At 37.2% G+C, this 22,057-nt stretch overlaps 1 protein-coding gene across 7 annotated transcripts in view; it reads right to left on the minus strand.

Moving 5' to 3' along the window:
- Positions 1–205: 205 nt before the first annotated feature.
- Positions 206–22,057, minus strand: part of AP3S1 (adaptor related protein complex 3 subunit sigma 1) — a 40,214-nt gene continuing 18,362 nt past the window's right edge. The window contains exons 6-10 of one of the 7 annotated variants that reach the window (XR_011723349.1): positions 13,810–13,952; positions 12,306–12,420; positions 8,878–8,923; positions 5,998–6,907; positions 206–711 (exon numbers count right to left, since the gene is read on the minus strand). Coding sequence is in view for 3 of the 7 variants with exons in the window: in XM_071731234.1 (XP_071587335.1) it covers positions 13,824–13,952 (129 nt within the window). In the remaining 4 variants the exon portion in view is untranslated. Of the gene's footprint in view, positions 712–4,586; positions 4,680–5,997; positions 6,908–8,877; positions 8,924–12,305; positions 12,421–13,352; positions 13,953–19,896; positions 19,939–22,057 lie in introns of those variants that run through there. The other 6 variants (XR_011723350.1, XR_011723348.1, XR_011723347.1 and 3 more) reach the window with 6 other exon arrangements.

Raw genomic sequence — 22,057 nt, forward strand, 5'->3', positions numbered from 1 at the left:
GAACCCATGAAGCAAATACAGAACATATTTTGTTTGTTTGGATCTTGGAGGAACAAACTGTTTTTATGGTGGAGTAGTCATATTACACTAAAACAAGCACTGTACTGTATTGCATTTCCAAATCACATATTTATGAAATAGGGAAAGTATTGACATCCAACATGATCAATCTCAATCAGAAAAATGTGCAAACAATCCTGAAAAGTGAAAATTCAAAATAATGCACCTTTATTTTCTGAATGATTTTCTGAATGATAGCATGCAAAGATGCAAAAAACCCTGCATTGAATGCTGATGATCCTATCACTAGAATGTCAGAGTGAAAACCTGTTTACCATGCACAACTCTCACATAAGTCTAATTCAGACTTTTCATTCACAATGGTTACACTTGAAATATTCCATCCTACTAAGTCTCATCAACCCCTTCATGATCCAGGCATTTATGATGCAGTATTTTACCTTAATTCCCCCTTATTTCCCATACTCTGTTTCACTAGGAAAATGTATAATAAAAATAAACACTGTAGATCTTCTTTGTTGAACATGATCTGGCAGGTATTTTGTAAGTTTCACTAGTCAGCCTCTACAGGATGGTATCTTAAGACAAATACAGCTCAGAAATGGTTAGAATGAATGTCCAGAATTTTTTCAAGCTTTGAAAACTGTTCTAGTTCCATTCAGGGAGAAAGTGAAGATCCTTCAGGATTTCCTGTGAAGAAACAGAGATTGAGAAACTCAATGTAGACAGCAACATTCTGTTATGAGAACTACTATTTATCTGCAGAGCATTATCAATCCATGCACAGGTTCTCCTTTGGGAGCTCCTTTGGTCTTAAGCAAAAAATTGCATGCAGTGAACAATCTCAGCAAGAATTCCTATCAGCTCAGATTCACTCATTAGCAGCTGTGTTTGGAACTTATCACCATTTGCCAAAACCCTTCTATTGCAAAATTACTAACCTGCTGAATTGATGTCTCTCTCCCACGATAAGCAAGCTGGTCTGTATTGATTGCTTGTATGAGTGAATGCATTTGGGAATCGCTGTGTGGTAGGGAATTATGGCATTTTCTAAACAAACAATGATGTTGAACATTGAAATGCTAGCCTCTGTTTACAATCCACTGAAACACATAATGGATCTCAATACTCCTAAAGGAGAAGGTAGTTAAGCTCATTAGTTTTAGGAATACAAATGAACAAAATACAAATAAACACAATGTTTTTCTAATTAAACCAGTGAGTCACAACACAGTGCTAATGAGTAGGATCTTTTGTGTGCCAGCCTCAGCTAAGAGTGTTTGCTTGTCCCTCTTCATTTCCCCAAGCACAGTCGATCACTAAGCAGCATTCTCACAGCAAAGACTGTTTAGGTCACAAACCTTTATCTCCCTTACAAAGGGATATTCATATTGTCACTACCTAAGTGCTACACAAAGAAGTAACACAGCCTCATTGCTTGTGCCAAGTGATGAGTGCTCTGTGTGGTGCAGCAGAAGAAGTGTACTACTACTTGAGTGGATCTGAAAACATTCCAGTTACACCTACTCAGACCACCTCAGCTCAAAAACATTTGAAAATCTACATTTCCAAGCTATCCTCATAATTAAAGGGAGAGAAAAGATAACACAGATAAACTTCAAAACAAGGATTCAAGCATGATGGTCTTCACAAAGTATTACAGATCATCATTTTGCAGGCTATTACTTGTTCATTATGGGTGTATGATTTTTCACATTAGAAGTGCATTTTAGACAGCTACAACTGTAATTTCCTGGTTGCTTAGCTTCTTTAAGATTCTGTTTCATTAAGAAAGCATAAGAAAGATAACAGAGGTTACCTAAATTGGACATTATGTGTGGGTATCTATTTTTGGGGGGAGATCTTTTAGACACCAAATTTAATCATGACAGTTATGATTATTCCTCAAATGCCACATAATGTTAGACCATGTGTATACTGCACAATCATGCTGGCAAAACTGCAAGCAATGTAAGGAAAGCAATGTTTTATTTAGGTTGGACAAAGTACCTCTTCACAGTTAGAAAAAGAGTTTAGAGAAGTAGTAGGGAAAGAATTAATTGCACTTTCATCTACGTCCTTCCTGAGCCCACTCCTGCACATTAGCTTAGCAATTTCATAAGTTAACAGATGTCCTACATCTCTGTTGCCATTTTCCTCCATAAGCACCAGCAATAACTCCTGGATTCCTTCCCTGCCCCACATTCACCTCTCTGCTAGTTCTTCCAGTCAATTCCACAACCAGCAATGCATATGCAATACCATTTAACTGTAAGATTATACTAAACCAATGCACTAATAAAAATGACGTAGCATCAAATTATTCATTCAAAGATAAAGTTTTAGAGCCCTCATTTGGAGTTGTATACTTTGGCAAATACACTACTAGCTTAACTCAAGAACATTTTCTAGCATGGATAAAATTGATTTTATTCTAGAGGAACTATTGTGTTCACAAAACAGAATAAATGTGTGCTTGGTATTAAGATTTAATTTATGGTGAAAAAGTCTGTCCACCTGGAGAAGACATTCCAGAGCAGTCTGGAGATAAAATTTCCCCCACAATCCTCCCGAGTGGTTTGACAGGATCCATATTGTTTATCCAGTCAAATGTCTATGAAGCCCTCCCTGATTTTCTCATATGCCAGTCCTCCAGCAAACTTCTGGTGCAGCAGAGCCTCCCAGTAGAATCTTAATTCTTAGTCTCGCATCCCACATTCATGAATCATCTTTTTTCTTCAGAAATTTCTTCATACACCCTGTGTCCCTGTCCTCCTTTCCATGACTTCTCTACCACCTCTCTCTCTCTCTCCAACTCTTTTTCCCCAGCTGACCTCAACTCCCATTCTCCCCTTGCCAAGCAACTCCCTTTTTAATTTTCTACTCTCATCCCAAAGTTTTTCTTTCCTTTGAATCAATTAAATTAATGGATTTTGTTAAAAACAGATGCTTGTCTGAGTCCAAGCAAGGAAGCCAGATGGCCCCTCATGCAGAAAAATGGGAGCTAGAGTGGCCTCTTCATCTAAAAAAGAGGAGGGGGGGGGGGGACTGCAGCTCCTTGTGTGTGCTGTGAGCCAGATGATGAGAGGATCTGACTAAACATGTAGCTGTGAGCCCTGGCTGTCCATCAGACCACCTATAAACCAATGCTCCACTTGAACTGCCTCTGACAAACTCTCACCTCCTAAATATTTACATAGAGGAGTAAGATCTGATGAAAACTCTGAACAAGGGGCTACATATATTTTTTTTTAATACCAAACCCCAGAAACACTAAAGAAGGTAAAAGAGAGCAATTTTATTAAAGAAAACATAAGGTGTAATAATTGTTATCATACACATATTATGTCAAAATATATTTGCACTGGCCCTGTGCTGAAATTCTGTTTGCTAAACAGTCCTTGTGAAGCTTCCAAACCTTTGGCACAATGTTTAAATATAACAGAAAGACTAAATAAGTGGAAAGCCACTGGCAGCACATCTTCTGACAACGAACTGTCTCTCTTTACTTTCCTTACTGTTCTCCCTAAGTTGAAACATCCTGCATAGAGCCTCCCCACTGCTGCCCAGGTGCAGCTCTGTTTTTCCCATCCACCATAGGATGAGTCTGCAACCTGAAGCCCAGCAGCACATCCTCAGCCCTTGTAGGGCTCTCAGCCTCATGGGGCTGCATGCAGTCCCCATCCCAACTGGAAAGAAAGGGCAAAGAAAGGCAATTGCATGACCAAACCACAAGAAGCAGACACACACAGACACATCCTGTGCACTGCAGGGCTCACCATAGGCTTCAGTTTCCCTGTTCTAATGAACCCAGGCTTGATGCTAATGGTGTCATCTTCAGCTAATGGATACACAATCCACAGGATCAGCCTGGGAAGAAGTGTGTGCTCCCACTTTGGAAACTTACTTATAACCATTCTCATTTACTTTAGTGGATTTCGTCCTCTAAATGGCACAATCTTCCCAGTATATTTGAATTGTTTGGAATTTCATTGCTACAGAATGATGAGGAAGGCCAGTGGGAGTGACATGGAGAAGCAGCTGAAATGTTATTTGCCATTACAGCGACAGCTGGAGAGGAACAGGTAACAACTGATTTGCTAAATACACCTCTAAAGTACTAAACAACTTCTTACTTTCTTGTTTTTTGATCAAGAGATTTTGTATTGCTTATATGTTTTTATATTTAAGTTCTCAGAAATCTAAACAATAGCTTAAAGACCTGGATATCCAGAAAACTCAGAGACTTTGTAATATTGTTCATCCTTTTGCTGGGCAGGAGATAAATTTTCTTGGAAGGAAATATCACTTGGGAATCTTCTACTCTTGGCACTGAAATTAAGAAACATCCTGAAGGAATCCACTCCTTTCATTTTAGCCTGTCATTTATTTAATAGGTATTACTGCTAGGAGGAGACTAGAGGAAAGGGGAAGCTAGGGAACCCATCTCTTATCACCTACATACCTTGAATATTCACAGCCCTGTTTTATGTCAGAAGATGCACAAACATGGTATAAGTAATATTTTATGTTTGCAAACACTTTTAATACTGTGCAGCACTTACTACAAAAGAGCAGCTTTTATCTTTTCTCATATTAAAATCCATTTGCTTCCTTCTTGTGTCTTTCTGTTACTGCTTTCTCATCACTCATGTCAGCTTTACATAAACATTCATCAGAAAAGTAAAATTAGACCAACCAGCAGCTGTCAGAAAAAACTCACATATTTTAGAAGTATTTTAAAATTGCTGCCTTGTCTTTGACTGAAAAAGATATGTTTTTGCAAAGGCTGTCCCCTTCTCTATATGTATCAGTTAAATTAATAAATTATTTCACAACTCTGATTATAAAATAATCTGCTTAGTTCCTTCATAATTTACAATCTTCTTTATCCTTTGTTCTCCTTCTGGCTTTTCTTTAGGGCAGCATTATTTGATAATTTCTTTAATCTAAGCTCTCTCCTGAATATTTCCCTCTAGGGAAACCTGTGTTTTAGCATGAAGCTCTTCATCTTACACGCAGGGAAGAATTAATTTAAAATAAAGACTTCATGCATGATGCATAGCACCACTAGTTACTTACTGAGCCCCACCACTATGTGTTCTGTCATCATACCATGTGTCTTACTATTTGATTTGTTTTGGTTGGGATAGCATTAATTTCCTTCACAGTAGCTGAAGGTGGTCTGTGACACACAGGCAGCACATCCATGTTTCAGCTATTGCTGAGCAGTGGTTACCTACCATCTAAACATTTTGTGATCCTGTCCTAATCCAGGCTGGAGGTGCAAAAGAGGCTGAGAGGGGACACAGCCAGGACAGCTGTAGCTTTTGTTGTGCTGCTAATCCACACTGGAGTGGAAACTAAACTAAACTAAACTAAACTGAAACTAAAAATACACTGTAGTGTCATTAAACTACTTAAGGGGGCATAACAGATTCCTAAGAACTGAAATTTCCAGGGTCAAGGGGGCTTATTTAATGGGGTGATATGTTGAAGCTTTTAGAATCCTTTGCACTGATGTCTGGAGAAAAAGAATGAGCACTGTTTCTTAACTTGCTACAGATGCCTTGAGTGACTATGTTGTAAAACACTCTGGCTGTGCCTACTCACTCTTGGTTTTTTTCCCTGCAGATCATCTCAGCAGTAGCACCCCTTGCTTGAGAGCTGCAGTTCAGACCATACCACCCATGAGAATTTTAACACCTCATGCAGCTTCCTCAACCAGTCCTATAATGCCAACTCACATAACTATGTTCTGTCAAGAGGCACACTATAAACTTTCTCCCTCCTTTGCACTACAAGTCCAGCATGCAGATCTATATAAGAGTTTGTCCATCACCATTTATCTGTCCTTGGTTTCATGTGAGCAGGGGAAAACTGAACCAGAATGCAGATGCCTGTATCATGTATTTCTGTATAGCAACATATTCAATATATTGCCCATGCAATCACACATGGCATGATGCACAACACCTTGCAGAGGGACCACAGCCAGGATGTGCCCTGCTGGACCTTGCCAGATGCATCTTTTGATGATACCTGTCCTTAAAAGACACAGAAAAATGACAGACAGACAGTGAAGCAGAGACACAAGCAGGGTGGTCTGTGGGTTGAGATGCTGAGGTGTCTCAGCAAGGAACAGAACCATGAGGTCTATCCTAGGGTGACCCAAACAATTTCTCACATCAAACCTTACTTGGGAATGGGATGGCTGTTTGAATCCTGAAAGACCTTTGCTGTCATGACACACTTCAGCACAAATTATTGTGAAGACTCTTTTATATGCAGAGTAGAGCCTAGAGAAGAGAAGGCTCTGTGGTGATCTTATAGCAGCTTTTCCAATATCTGCAGGGGGCTTACAGGAAAGCTGGGGTAGGGATTTTTACATGGGTGTGTAATGAGAGGACAAGGGGCAGTTGTTTAAAACTTGAAGAGTGAAGTTTTAGGCTGGACATTAGGAAGAAATTCTCTCATTTGAGAGTGGTGAGATACTGGAACAGGTTGCCCAAAAAAGCTGTGGTTGCCTCCTCCCTGGAAATATTCAAGGCCAGGTTGGATGGGGCCTTGAGCAACCTAGTGGAAACCTTGATCTAGTGGGAGGTGGCCCTGCCCATGCAGGGGGCTTGGAACTGGATGATCCTTAAGGTCTCTTCCAACCCAAACCATTCTATGATTCTATGAGTGCATTATAGTTTTGCTTCTTTCTACGCAATTTTGCAGATGGCTTGGTCAAATTTGTTGGAATACATCTTTGGTGGAGAAGGCTACACTAAAAGCAAAAGTACCTTAGCTGAACACACAGTAATGATCATGCAGATACCTTGCAAACTTTTGAAGCCATGAAATCTGATTGGGGTCCCAAAGCAGTTCTGCTGGACAAGTGCTGAAAATGGTACCAGAAGAGGGTGGAATTGGAATATGAAAGCCAAAAGAAAACAGAGAGACCATACACTTGTCCATCCAAGCATCTCAGTCATCACTACATGCCTTGCTTTTAGCTCCAGCTCTGGTTCAGAGAGCATCCAGTAGAGGATCTGCTCCACTCTTGGTTGCTGTCCTGTTGGATGGCCAGACAACAGAGCAAGCCCTGAAAGGGACAGCTGGAGCCTGTGTGTGCTGCTGAGTTTCAGAAGAACCAAGCTGGGCAGCAAAGCAATGGAATATGGAATGAGTGCCTGTCACCCTGCCTCATGGGATGGTTGATGGATCAACTCAAATGCCTCTAACACTCCAGCCACAGGCTTATTCAATCTCTGCAGAGAGGGGATGCCTTGATCTTCGATTCCTTCCTAGTCAGACCATGCTTGCACAGCACTCCTAATGCACCACAAGGCCAAAACTTCTGCAGACAAGGTATCTGTCTGCTAAGCTGACACTGCAGCGTCACTGCCTTTTGGTTTCCACTCATGGAATGGAGGTAATAACATTACCTGAGCTCAGCGAGCATTTTGTGATAAACGTTGTACACAAAAAGCTACAAGGCCAGATCATTTCCTTAAATGAAGAAAGGAAGAGAGGCTTACAGTTTGTTATGACAATTAATAAAGCATGCCATCTCCTTATTAAAGAGCAACCTGGTCAGGGATGTTGTCCCTGCTCATGCAGGAGTGTTGGAACTAGATGATCTTTAAGGTCCCCTCCAACTCACACAATTCTGTAATTTTATGAAATTACAAAGGAATTTTTTCTTCTCAATGTTCATCTTTAGCCAGTTTTGGCAGTACTTGGATGCTTTCCTTGCTCCTAATAAAATTAAGAAAACTCTGTGCAAAAGTTGAGAAATAAATTTTGTGCAAAAATTAGGCTCTGTTTTTCTTCAACAGGCAATTATTTGATTTATGTCATTTTTATTTCCAATTCCTTTAGTTCCTTTCTGTCCCACATATACTATAATTCGGTATCAAGAAGCTTTATGAACATTAGCAAGTTCCCATTTGGCTGTCAGCATAAGTAAAACTCAGGATTAACTTTAGCATTTATTGGAATGTGCCACTAGAAAGAAGGTGTCAAATGTGTTCACAAGAGGGCAAGCACCAGGTTAAGTTTCTGTCTTGAACCCATTTCTACCTTGCAACAAATGACACTACTTTCTGCAGCCCTTTCCTGTCAAACAGAATCAGAGCAGCAACATGTTTAAGAGTAGGAATTCTGTATACACTTGCAATGTTGTAAAATATGCCCTCTTCCCAAAATATCTTCAAAACAGTGCTTCGTTATTCAGGGAGGGAAGGGGAGCGCAGTGGCACAGTACCTGCACTGTCTGTGCTGCAAGTCCTGCAGACAGCATTCTCAGCTGATTTTAACACAAGATACTTCTTTAGCAAAAGAAGAGTCAAAAGATTTTTTCAGCAATACTCACTGACCCTCTCCCAGTGGAAAAACTAGCTGCTATGTTTCAAGTCCGTGGGGTCAGCTGGGAATTCCCTCTCCCTCTGTGGCACCTTTAACATTTCTGCCCTTTCTCTATTTATTTAGACAGTTCGATCTTAAAAGAAGGAAGAAAATAATCTGTCTGCTCCATATGGGTTTTCAGAGAAAGTCTTCAGATTTTGAAAGGCAAATGCTTCCAGCAACTTTCCCTTCAACACTTATGAAGGAGTCTGCACTGTAGAAAAGATTTTCTTATCAAAATCAAAAAAATTACTTGCCACAACTAGCAGTTGCCTTTATGGGCTATTCAGACTTAATCTTCTCCCCATTACTCAGTTACACAATAAATATATCTGAGTTTGAAAGATATTCATAACAAGAGACAGTAATAGTTTGGAGACAAGCAATCTGAACAGCCACTACACCCAAGCCTCAAGCTTGCTTTTGGAGGGTACTGCCTCTCTTCTACATGGAAATACTTACCTTGTGGATTACTGAGACAAGTGGTCACCTGCAACACAGAGACTTCCTGACAGCAGCAAAACAGGGAAATGCAGGAAAAGTGGATTAGTTAAGACATACTGAAAGCTTAGTTAATAATCCTTATTATTAATGTTACAGTCTCCTTAAAATTAGCTCTGTGCATGATCTATTGACTATCAAAAATTCATACAGATACTACTTACTACCATTAAATTGCTATCATCACATGAAGAAGTTTCTCCCCAGAGAATTTCACTGGTAGAGAAACTGACTGAATGGAAAAGAAAACCAAATATGGGAAATCAACACATGAGCTGTTATCTCAGATACTGTAATTACCAGTCTCAGCTGCTGTTTAATAACATGTCATTTGCAGTTTTGAGAAATGACCAGGGTAAGAAAAAATGGATTTCAGACAAGCATTTACCTTAATGAACATCATCTAAAAGGCAGGCTCTATGAAGATGGTGTATTGCAAATTAGTTGCCTGGCTTCTGCAGCTGAAGGATGACTCAGACTTCCTTTTTAACAATAGCTAGTGCAATAGAATGATGATTTATACATATATACATATTTAATCATAGAATCATAGGTCTGGGATGGAAGGGGCCTTTAAAGGTCATCTATTCCAAACCTCCTGAAGTGTGCACGGACATCTTCAACGAGATCAGGTTGCTCAGAGCCCCATCCAACCTGACCTTGAATGTTCCCAGGGATGGGACACCTATCACCTCTCTCTGGGCAACCTGTTCCAGTGTTCCTGGATGGCATTGCATCCCCCAGGTGTGTCAACTGTACCACTCAGCTTAATATGATCTGAAAACTCACTGCCTTTGTCACTGACGAAGATATTAAACAGTCCTGCTCCCAATGTGTACCCTTGGGGGGCACCACTTGTCACAGATCTCCATCTGGACATCAAGCCACTGATGACTACCCTCTGGATGTGACCATCCAAAAAATTCCCTATCCACCAAGCAGTCTTGTAAACTGGAGAAAGAATACAGAAGGCAGATCATCTTTGTGAATGTGATGTATACAAGCAGATCAGCATCATGGAAAACCTCTACATATCTGCAACAGAAGGCAAGGCCTAGTACAAAACTTTGTACTGGATTTTCATGGTTAATGTTCTGGTAGCAGGGGTTGGGAGCTATTGGGGAGGCTGCTGAGAGAGCTGATGGAAGACTCCCCCATGTATGATAGAGGCAAAGCCAGCTGGCTCCAAGACCAACCTGCTACTGGCCAAGGTCAAGCCCATCAGCAGTGGTGGTAGTGCCTCTGGGATAACATATTTAAGAAGGGGGAAGAAAGCCTGTTGCAGAACAGCAGCCAGATGAAAGCAGTGAGAATATGTAAGAAAACTATGCAGAAGACAGGTCAGTGAATAAGGTGGGGGAGGCTCTGAAGCAGAGATTCTCCTGAAGCCCATGGTGAAGGAGCAACCCAAAGAAGGATGTGAAGAAGTCCACAGTGGAGGAGGCTCCTGGCAGGACCTGTGGCCCCATTGAAAAAAGTAGCCCATGCTGGAGCAGGTTTCTGGCAGGACTTGTGACCCACACTGCTGCAGTCTGTTTCTGAAGAACTACACCCCTGGGAAAGGACCTGTGCTGGAGCGGTTTGTGAAGAACTGCAGCCTATGGGAAAGACTCATGATGGAGAAGCTTGCAAAGGACTGTCTCCTGTGGGATGGACACCATGGAGTGGGGGAAGAGCATGAGGATTCCTCCCCCTGAGGAAGAAGGAGTAGAAAACACAACATGTGATGAACTGAGCACAACACCCATTCTTAATGCCCCTTGTGCTGCTCAGGGAAGCAGAGAAATCAGGAGTGAAGTTAAGCCCAGGAAGAAGGGAGAAGTGGGGGAAAGACATTTTAAGAGTTGCATTTATTTCTCACTATAATACTCTGATTTAATTGGCAGTAAATTAAACTAATTTCACCAAGCTATATCTGTTTTGCTCATGAGAGTAATGGGTGAGTGATCTCTCCCTGTCCTTGCCTCAACCCACCAGCCTTTCATCGTATTTTCTGTTCCGTGTCGAGCTGAGGCGGCGAGTGATAGAGCTGCTTTAATACAATTTTAATCAGTTTTATCAATCAAGTATCCCATCCTCCTCTGACTGGTTTTAGTTTAATGTCTGGCAGTGTCAAATGACATGGTAAGAGGATACAGGGATGTCCCCTGGCAAGCTAAAGACACCCTCTGGCAAAAGGGTGGCATACAGACAGTTTCAGCTACACTGAGGAAGCCCACATTGTCATGCCACCTGCTTTAGGAAAAAAAATGCTTCCATTAAGGCTTTCTGTACAGTACCTCCTCTGTCTGGGAGAGATCATCTCTCCTTGAAAGGACAGCAACTTTACTGTGAAAATATGATAAAGGATTTATTCCCACCCAAGAATTTTCCAAGTAAGGAAGCTGTTAGTTACAACCCTGCAATAAACATTCGCTGGTGAATCACAAACAAGAGAAGCTTCTCAACTAGATGATCTTAACATCCCTTCCAACCCAGAAAATTATGATTCTATGATTCTTGAGAAGTCTGTTGTCTATGGAAAAGATGCCCAGAGAAGAACCCTTTCTGGCAGAAGCCATGTTGCTAACATGGAGAAAAGTAGTAGGAACAACAGTAATGCAAAACACAAAACTTAAAAAAAAAAAAAAAAAGCAAACATTTAGGTAGTCATAATTTTTAATAGCTAAGATCTTAAGATGAGAAATCAATCTGAAGTATTTTCATATTAAGATATATCTCAGATGTATCTTCTGGAAGGATCTGAAAAAAGTATTTTATTCAAATAAACCCAGAAACAACTTCTCTGAAAGGAACGAAAAAATGTTTTCACTACATAATCTTAAAATGAACCAAAGGGAAAAAGTGAGACAATAAATAGAGGACTTGGAACAATTTCTGCAATCGTGAGCTCCTTCCACATGTAGAGAGAAGAACTCTATCTGTCAGAGTACCAAAAGTTTCAACATTTATTTATCCTAACTAAATCCTCACAAGGGGATCAATGTGGAAAATCTTCATCATTTTTACTTTGAATGTCACATCATCAATGGATTAAGCGGAAAAAAAAAGAAGTTGGCAAAAGTAGGTGAAATTACAAAAGCTCTAGATTTGTACTAACGAGGCTAATTAAGGAGTACTAAAGGATAATCCTCTTCATAAGGGAAAACATGCTGCACGTTTCATTCTTTCACTTTCTTCAGTGGAAATAAGAAAGTGGCAGTTTTCTACTTAAGCTTCAACTAAAATTTCCTGAAGCTTCAAATCAAAGAAGCTAATTTGGAAGAATAAATATTCTTTTCAAAGAGGTATGAAATGGGAAATTCTGTTTTCAAAAGCATTTACAAAATAGTGTTACTTCATGCTTACTAAGTGTAGAATGAAAAATATTCATGAAGTTTCTTTCTTACCTCCTTAAGAAATACATTAAAATTCCTTGAATTGTATCAGATTTTCTGCTTCAAAAGTAAATTCTCACTTTCTTTTTCTCTTAAATGCTCTCAGAAGGCAACAATAGCCATTACTCTAGGGCAAAGAGAGAATACGATGTGATTCCAAGTTTATCCTATGGGGTATGTTTGAAAGCTTAACTCAAAGGAAAGAATGCTTGGTTTACATCAAATCCAAATTTTTGAAGTAACACAGGACCTCTCAGACCAGTCCTGATACAGTATTACTGTATATTTTCATGTACAGTATTAACGGCATACTTTTTTTTTTAAAAAAAACAAACAACAACCCAAAACAGAAAAACAAACTTTACAGCAATTCTTAAATATCCCAATGATGTTTTTATTTTTCATTTAATCAGACTTGTACATCACACAGAGCTTGGAGCATGATTATAAAAAACAGTCACTACCCCCCCCCTTTACTTTTTTTAAGTCATGGAAGAATTTAAGAGCTGAGCAACTTACACAGAGGTGATAGAACTTAGATTTTCTGAGGTCTTGACAGTACTAGATATCTTCTAAATCTAATTCTCAAAGTTGAGAATGACAAATGTTGCCAGGCACAGAGACCCTTTTAAAGTATCCTCATTTATCTTTCCAGAGTGCCTTTCCTTATCACATTATGTGATATTCTCACACTTACAGTTCTGAGTTGCCCCATCTCCTTAACCTTGTCTGCACTTCTCACAACACAGAGGGCAACTGTTTTTGCAAAACAAAGTCAGACCATCAGGGAAAGTCTATCAGAATGTGTAAGTATCTCCCCAACATCTATATGTAAACAGAAGTCATTAGATCTTCGGTAAAGGCAGTTTTTCCTTCAGAAACAGCTTTTGTAAAGACTGTGAAGAACCAGTATGCTCAACAAAATATCCCCATGTAAAATCTCCAGAGACTTAACTACAACATTAATGCTTGCTACAACAGTGATTATATATAGTCAATTGGCTCCAGGAATAGGAAATAACATGTTATTGCAAAGAGTAGACTTCAGACAAACAGGTATTTGGAAGTCCAGTTTGTTACGATTTTATTTAAACAAAACAAAACCTTAATGTTTTCATGCAATACTTGCACTTAAGTCTTAAATTATCATGACAAACAGCAGAAGTAGTTAAGGAATGCACTAAATATAGACCTTAGTGAATATACAAAAAACTAAGCATTATATGTTATAGAAAGTAAAGAACATCTTAAATACTTTCTCAAAATACTGCAGCAGCCGAGACACAGTGATATGCCTTACAAGGGCACAGGAATGTAATTTAGAAATCGCACTGAACCTACCCATTTCCTTTAGTTTCACAAATAAGACAAAAGCAACATTCAACTCCACACACTGATTTTTCAAATTACGTTTATACAGTACCTTGAGTTTTATCCAAAAAGTAGAAGAAACATGTTGTTTATTTAGTAAACAACAATGCAGTAAATCTCTACTACATTTCTTCCTTGGTTTTACCTGGAGTAGCCATATTATTTAAAAGAGGGCAGGTTTGGCACTTTTATACTGATGTCACCAATATTAATATTTCTTGGGATCTCTGGCAGATTCATATTCTTTACAGCTGAAACAGCCCGGGCTGGAGCTCCTGCTAAACCAGCCTGTGTACAAAGTGAGGAAAAATGCAAGTCAGACAAAGCTGGTCACAAGAAGATTCACTAGCAATATACACAGACAACTAATTTTTCAAGTATTTCCATGGTTACACAATTAGAAAGACCAGATGGTAGTTGTGTTTGGAATGAAATGGGTTATTCAGAAATATTAACCAGAAAGAGAAAACAGTTCACACATTCCTTTTAAATGATAAAACATGTAATGCCAGCTTGATGAAAATCTATGCGGGAAGGAGCAGGAGGCTTATCCAAGCATGTGCAATGCGTAGGTTATAGAACAGACTATCTTGGGGTATATTTATAGCTCGATGTGCTCTCTTTCTGTTCTAAAAGTTCACATGGTTGACAGCTGACTAACAGTGGTTACAAGTTGAGAATGTGTAACCTGGAAGTAACAAGTTATGAGTATCAGCTGAACCATATTACTTATCAAAATGAAGATAAATCAGGCATTTCAAGGTGGCTTAGCTTAAAATGAAAAGGCCAAACACCTTGCATTTGTGTGTGATTAACAGCATGCAGTGAGACCATTTCTATAGAACAACTGGAGTAATTTGTTATCCCACAGTATCTAATGATATGCTAATTTATCTGCAATCTGCAGGCACACTGGAACATTACATAATAACCTGGTTATGCCAAATTAAACATCAAACTATTTATTTTGTATTGAAGTCCTCAACTGTACTTTATCTCTCCTCATTTAAAGCCATTTCTGTATAAATATGCAAGTTTTATAATATAGAGGTAAGATCATTACTGAGTTCCATTCAATTCTGCCTTTTTGATAACTGAAAAGTTTATACACTAGGGTAATATTACTGAAAGGCTACCAAAGATGACTTACAGCTCAGAGGTCTGAGACATACAGAGAATGATATTTTCTTATTGCTTTCTTATTGCTTCTGAAGGGCACCTTTTCAAAATGCTATTATTTTAAGGACTATTTAAAAAGACCAGTTATTCAGTTTTTACTGTATTTGATGCTATGTAAAAAAGGTACTACAGATTTTAAGAATGGAAATGTTTCTCTTTAAAGTCCAAATTGTCTATGTGTATTTAGAATTAGCTGTGTGGTTTTACTTCAGGCTTGCCACAGAAGTGGAAAAATAATTTTCTTTCTTCTCAAAACAAAACAAAAAAACTTAGAAGATTTTAAAAATTGAGCTCTTGAAGAAAAAGACATCATATCCAAATTCTATGTAAAACCCCAACTTTTTATTTTGTAGTTTTAAAAGTAGGATTTAAATTATTAAAACAAAAACAAAAAACAAAACAAAAAACCCAAAACAAACAAACAAACAAAAAACCCCTACAAAAATTATTTTCATAACTACTACAGTTTTAGAGTGTGGCATTTTTCAGGCCCAGCAAAAAGGAGCACGCCACAAGAAGCAAATAAATATGCCAAGAACTCACCAACCAAAAGACTAAATCTTTCGAAACAGATACTCTAAGTGTCAAAGACTGAAAAAACTGGTGCACTTACACATAAGATAAGCCTGTACAAGAAATACAGTGAAACAAAAGTAAAACTTATGGAAAAGTTTGTGTCATATTTGATTATTGAATAGTGTTGGCAGGTGGCTTTACATACAACCTTTTCTGATTTTTGATTTTCACTGAAATTCATTGCAATTCCAGAGCACCATTAGACTGAGTACACCCACATACCAGACATGCCAAAGCTGGGCAAGTCATGTGGAGGTAGAGGAGAAAGCTAATACAATCTTAAATCTCTAATGGAACCAAGTAATTTGTCCTCACTTTGGCCCTGACATAATGCCAATTATTGGTTTGCAGAAGTGCAGACTAAAAATAACTAAAAGGGTGGGGGGGAAAAAAAAAAAAAAAAGTTTCGAAGTCTTTTCCCCTTGCTTTCCCTTAATGTCACGAAGTGTATCAGGGTAATTCACTTTAGAGGCTGTTTCAATTCCAACACCTTCATGAAAGGGAAAGTCTGGACCTAAAACAAGTAGTATTGAAAATGAAAGTATCAAAAATCTGCATCCCTGATTCTGCATCGTAAAGAAGCAGTATTAGACACTGCAATTTATTGCTGCTTACTAAAAAACACTGCAGAGAACATGATTGTGTTCAACACTGTCCTTTCACATTTGAGAACGTGGAAATAGGAATTTGGAATCAAGACGTACCTAGCTAGCAGTGAAGTTTTATCAGATGAAACAATAAATGCATTTCCTTTTTATTTGGTTCTATCCTTTAAATTCTACATTCAGTAACTGGAGCAATAGTCTTTCAGCAAAAATAAAAGTGGGGCAATGTAAACTGTTTTCCATAGAGAAGATGAAAATACTAATAAAGTAATAACAAAAGGAATGAATTATACAATCTGTAACTGAAACAATGGGAAAACCAGAAAAAATACTGTAATTGATGGACATGGTCCACACAAACAGGCATGGCTGGCAATTCAAAAGAGAGATGCCTTACAGGTGACTAGGATGGAGATTCCTTACCCTAATTTAATGAAAGTTATTTACTCTTAATGGACAAATAGAAGTTTTAGTATAACTGGTCATTATTTTTACCTACCTGCAGCTATCCTCTTTACACAGACTTACAGTCCCTGCCTCCCGCCCCAATGGCATAGGATACAATGGAGACACAATTGAGAATTATTTAAAATACCACAATTGACATGACCATTGCCCTTCCACCCCCCTACACAGCCACGACTTGCAACAGTCACATTTCATGAGGACCATTTTGGATCAAGATCAGTGAAGTTCCCTGCCAAAAGTACTATGAATTTCAGATTACCTCTCTCTTTTTTTTTTTTTTTTTTTTTTTTTTTTCCAGTGAGATTGTATATCACTATTACATGCTGGAGCAGAGATTTTCAAACTACTTATCTTCACCTGGAATTCTCTCTATTAGGAGGGTCTGTAATTCAATGTATACATAATACTTATAGCAGGATGCTATTTACCACAAATAATATCAACCCTACCAAGCACAATATAGTCATACAGTATTTCTAAAAGAATGCAATCAGTTCATAAAGATGTCTGATGGCTAAAATGACTGAAAAGTAATTAAACTACCAAACTGGATAACTAATACCTCATTTGAAATGCTATTATATCCATATGCCTTAGCATTCCTTTTTTACCATGTCAAACAGTGAACCACTATGCAGTCCTTCTATTTATTTTGATTTCTTTTAACTGAAAGTGAACTGTACGTACAAATCCAAAGGTACTACAAGAGGTATGTCCAGCCCAGTGTGCATTTAAGCAGTTTTATATAAATACCTGATCAAAAGAACCATCACTGTAACACTGAAGTGCCCAAGTTTAAACTGCCTTTTTTATCAAATAATTCAGCAGGTAAATCGGTGAGGTGCAAAGAAAAAACTGTTTCACTTGGAAGAAAAATTATAAAAGCCAAAACATGTAGCAAGCTTTAAACATGCAGTGAAAGATGAATTGCCTGTCACAGTGAGCAAATGACTTAAGCAAATGAAAATGAAACTTCTTAAGACACATTAATGAAACTTCAGAAATACAGTACGAATTGCATAAAGCTGGTATTACAATAAGCCAATACACAACATTTTTCCCACAGCTGCTTTGTATTCTCAATTTCATTTGTGATTGAGGGTTGCACTATAATGTTGAAACACTGTATATTAAATTTTTAAGGTCAGTTACTGCAAAAAATGCACGTAAACACCTTCACTCTTAAGAGTGAAAGAGCAATGCAACACATGCAAAAGAAATTATACTATTTAAAAGACTGAAACAGACACATTTAATAACAGAACTTTTTTTCTATCAGTCCTACTCTATCAAGTGAGAAACACAAGCTGTTGTTGCTTTACTTAGGTCATTATTTATCACTATAGGAATAAATTTTCTTCATTCTTATAGTTTTTTTTCATAATGCATCAGTAATTACTTTACAAAAAAGTGATTCCAAAAACATTGTTTTACTCTTTAAGAAGAAATTCACATCATTTGGAAAAAGTATTGCGCATCACAAATATGTTTAATATGCATATGCAAATATGAAAAAAAATATTAAAACCACCATCCCAAACAACTCTACACAGAGCTAGCTATCACTGAAATAAACATATAAAAATACACAGCCTACTGGAAAACAAAATAATGAAGGCTAGTGCTTTTGCAAAATAAACCACCCTTTTCCAGGTATTCCAAAGGTACTAGGACCTCTCTGCTGCTGGTGTTTCATACCAGTGCTTCTGTCCAGAACAAGTATGATTTCAAAGCAGCAGGGTTATGAAATCATGAAAGGATGCAATGCATAATATAAAGGAATGATCATGTCCTCTGCTTGTGAAGTTAAATAAATGAACGTAATTAGAGAAAAAACAAAATGAAGTCTGCAAATATATCAAAATGAGGCCAAACAGATAAGACTTAAGACATACTCTTAGATATTTTAAGCACTTGAATCACAAAGAGAGTAATGGATGGGAATGATTAATTGTTTGTTTGTTTGGTTTTCATTGCCAGACCCAAAAATAAAAATAGAACATGTTTGAGCAGAACACAGAAAAAGAAAAGTAGCTTTGAAAAAATTAAAAAACAAAACAAAACCTGAAATCAAGCTCCTTACTGTAACAATGAAGTACAGATTATATTTTACCAGTGTTGATATGTTAGGCAAAGGAAGTTTGTTTGCTTTATTTTCTTCATGTGTTATAGCAAACTTCAAATTTAGGTAAAGTATTTCATTCTACTGAAAAATATTTTTAGCTAATGCTTTACAACTTAGTGCTACTAAAGCCAATCACAGAACTATAATTGTTAAATCTTAAAAGTTAAGTTGCTTTATCTTAGAAAGATCACGTGAAAAGCAAAGAGCAAAACCGTTAATAAATTCAATAAACTTCATCTGCTTAAGATTCCAGCTATTAAAATACCTGCAGTTTGAATACACAGATAATTAAAATGAGTGGAAATGAATTTTGAAGTACTGCAATTAACATTGACAGACACTCAAACAGCTGAGCTGAACTAAATGTTTCAAACAGCAAATGATGGGGGACAATGACCATAAACTGAACTTCAAATATACATTTTCCTTCTCTGTTTTCAGTTCCTTGTTAATATTAATGTTCAGTGTTTACAGTTACCAAGATACCTGAAAGCAAAGTCCTGTAATTCAGACTGTAAGGGCAGCAAATGTGCATCTGAAGTTGAGTCAATGCTGAGAGCCCTTCTCATTCTATGTTTGATATCATTAAGATTGGAAGATCATCTTGATATTTCTTCATCAGCTTTACAAATAAGACTGGTAATTTTACTCTGTAAATACAATTTGAGTTTATTTATTTTTAAAATTTGTTGGGTTTGTTCACTTTTTTTGTTCGTTTGTTTCAAAGTATTGTTCACTTTGAAAATTGTTCTGAAGGTAGAAAGCAAACAGATAAAAGTTCTTCATTTTCATTTGGAAGTTCTTACTTGTGAAACAAGAGTTCATGGCACCCACTTTAGACTATCAGGTAAAAAATTCTTCCAATAAAGAAGAATTCTATTACATAGAATTCTATTCTATTCTATTACATCATATTATCATACTTTGTTTTCCATATGTTCAATTTTTCTTCAGATTAGCACTGCAGGTTTTTTTATAATATTCATACAAGTTCATATTCCTTTGTTTCTTAAACAATGATACAAAGAAAAGTTAAATTTTAAAATGCAAGAAGAGAAAAAAAAATATGATGTCAATGGAAAGCTAGAAAATACACTATAGCCAATAAAAAGATGAGGGAACTACAAGAAGAAACTAGCACAAAAAGTAGGCTACAAGGACTAGTATGGGTATTTTTACACATACATTTTTGAGTCTGGCCTACATAATTTATTGCCTTTGACATCATTTTGCTTTCCCTTTTTGTTAAAAGTACATTTTTTCTAAAAGTCAGCAATACCTTTGTCTACCTGTCCTGTCTGGGAGATTGAAAGATAAAAGTCTGTAAGAGAGAAGAATGGAAAGAGCTAGAAAAGATCAGGAGGTTCGAAAAAAATGAGGTCCAACTTAAAAAGTCTAAATCACACACAGTTGAACACTCCATAGAAGAAGTAGCCCAGGTGTACCTACAATACTTTCAAAGGCTCTGGATAAAATCCCAATGACCCCTCTCCCAGAAATTCCCTCCCTTAATCACAATGATCCTTTGGCTTTAGGAGGATTGACCAGAAATGTATTCACAGATAAACACCAAACTGAAAGGTAGGGAAATGCATTAAAGACAATATTTCTAAGGGTGTAAACATAACTTCTCTTGTTGGCCCACACAAGGAACGTAAGAGCTGAATCAGGGATCAGAGCCTAGGGACTCCCTCAGAATGGTTTAAACAATTAATCTCTGCCGAAGCATCAATAAATTCTTTGAGTTGATAATTTTGATCAAATATTTCTGAATTTAAGAAATACACTCAACCTTCTTTACTAAATCCTAACTGAAAAACTGTTCAGGAGCCTAATAAACAACTAAACAAATACCTCATGTCAAAATTCTAAATTCTGTATATGAAGGAAGGCAGGTGGGCACAATACAAATTTAAAATCTGAAAATGTTGCTCCGCTACAATTTTATTAGCTTCATCATTTCAGCTATAAAAGGCAATTTAACCTCAAAGTAGCTATTTTATAGATGCAAGAACTATCATGGAGGTCTAGCAAGCCAAAGAGACTAAAGAGAGAGTGCTGTGGCATAGGTGGCAGTCCTATGAAGTACAGGCTATACTAAAATGTCTAAATTTTTAAAATAATGTCTTTTTTAAAATTAAAGAAAAACTAAAAATATCCACTGGTTTTGATTTCTTACTGAGCAGCATTCAAAATATTACGAAGTTATTACTGATTTTTATTTACATGAACTGGATTTGCTTGTTTCTGGAAAACATGTTCAGGAAAAACATGTTGAAAGATTTACAATCTTAATAAAAGGTGAAAGAAAAAGAAATAACAGTTAGAAAAATTCTGTGGATATGCATGAAACAAATGGTTAATGATCTGAGGAAATAGTTATCAGGCATTGTGAAGTACCTCAGCATTACAGTAACTGTTACATTTAACAAAGAAACAGTCAATGAAGTAAAAAAAAAAAACTAGCATTTGTGGTGAGCAGAGTGTGAAATGCTCTACTCCATCCAAATCACCAAGTGTTTTAATTCATCACTGCTACTTCTCCACCTTCTATAATTCATTGCTGAATGAAAACACAAAAAGTTATTACCTTTGCATATGCTCTGAGCTCTACATAGTTTTTTTTAACTTCTATGATTTATTTTTACATTAGAAACATCTTAAAAGAATGACTTATTGATGAAAAATGGAATACTGCAAGTATTGGAGCCGGCTACACTGTACTGAAGTCAGAGACTTGCCTACAGTTGATTTGGTAAATCAATTAAGAATAAATTCTTTAATTGAATGCTTTAGGTAAAACTGATATGTGCAGAATACATAGTAAAATACAACTGCTCAGTAAGTTCATCATTTGGGACACTATTGCTTTCCAACAAAGAAAAACACACGTATACAGAAATTATTCAAATACAGTTAAAATTTATTTATAAGAATTATTCCAAATATTCATCTCTGTGATTAGTGGCTTATTCTCAGTTTAAGAAAAATGTTTCAATCCAAATGCTGTGCATCTTGATACTCTATAATACAATCCCTCTGGATGTTTAGTGCTATGCAAGGCATCATACGATATTTAGCTTTTTCTTGTTTTTCCCGCACTATCGTCCTATTCTTAGATAAGGTTTGGACGTTGTAGAGAACAAACTAAATGTATTGAAAGACTTGAGACAGTGTAGTGTGAGACTGCATAATTTGAACAGTATACATTGTCTCATAAAAAAGCTGAAGAATTCATTTTTCTTTGTTGCACATAAGTTAAAACTAAAACTTTCTCGGTCTTCTCCTAAAATGTCATCCAGTTCATATTCATGCCACCTGCAATATTTTAATTTGCTCAGATGACTTCAATTTTATGAAGTCTCAGATTCAAGCAAATGTCTTTTTTTGAAATCTGAATATTCTATGCAACTACTCTCATCGATCAGAGACTTAACTGA

Source organism: Heliangelus exortis, chromosome Z (assembly GCF_036169615.1).
Source record: "Heliangelus exortis chromosome Z, bHelExo1.hap1, whole genome shotgun sequence".
In the NCBI taxonomy this organism is placed as follows: Eukaryota; Metazoa; Chordata; class Aves; order Apodiformes; family Trochilidae; genus Heliangelus; species Heliangelus exortis.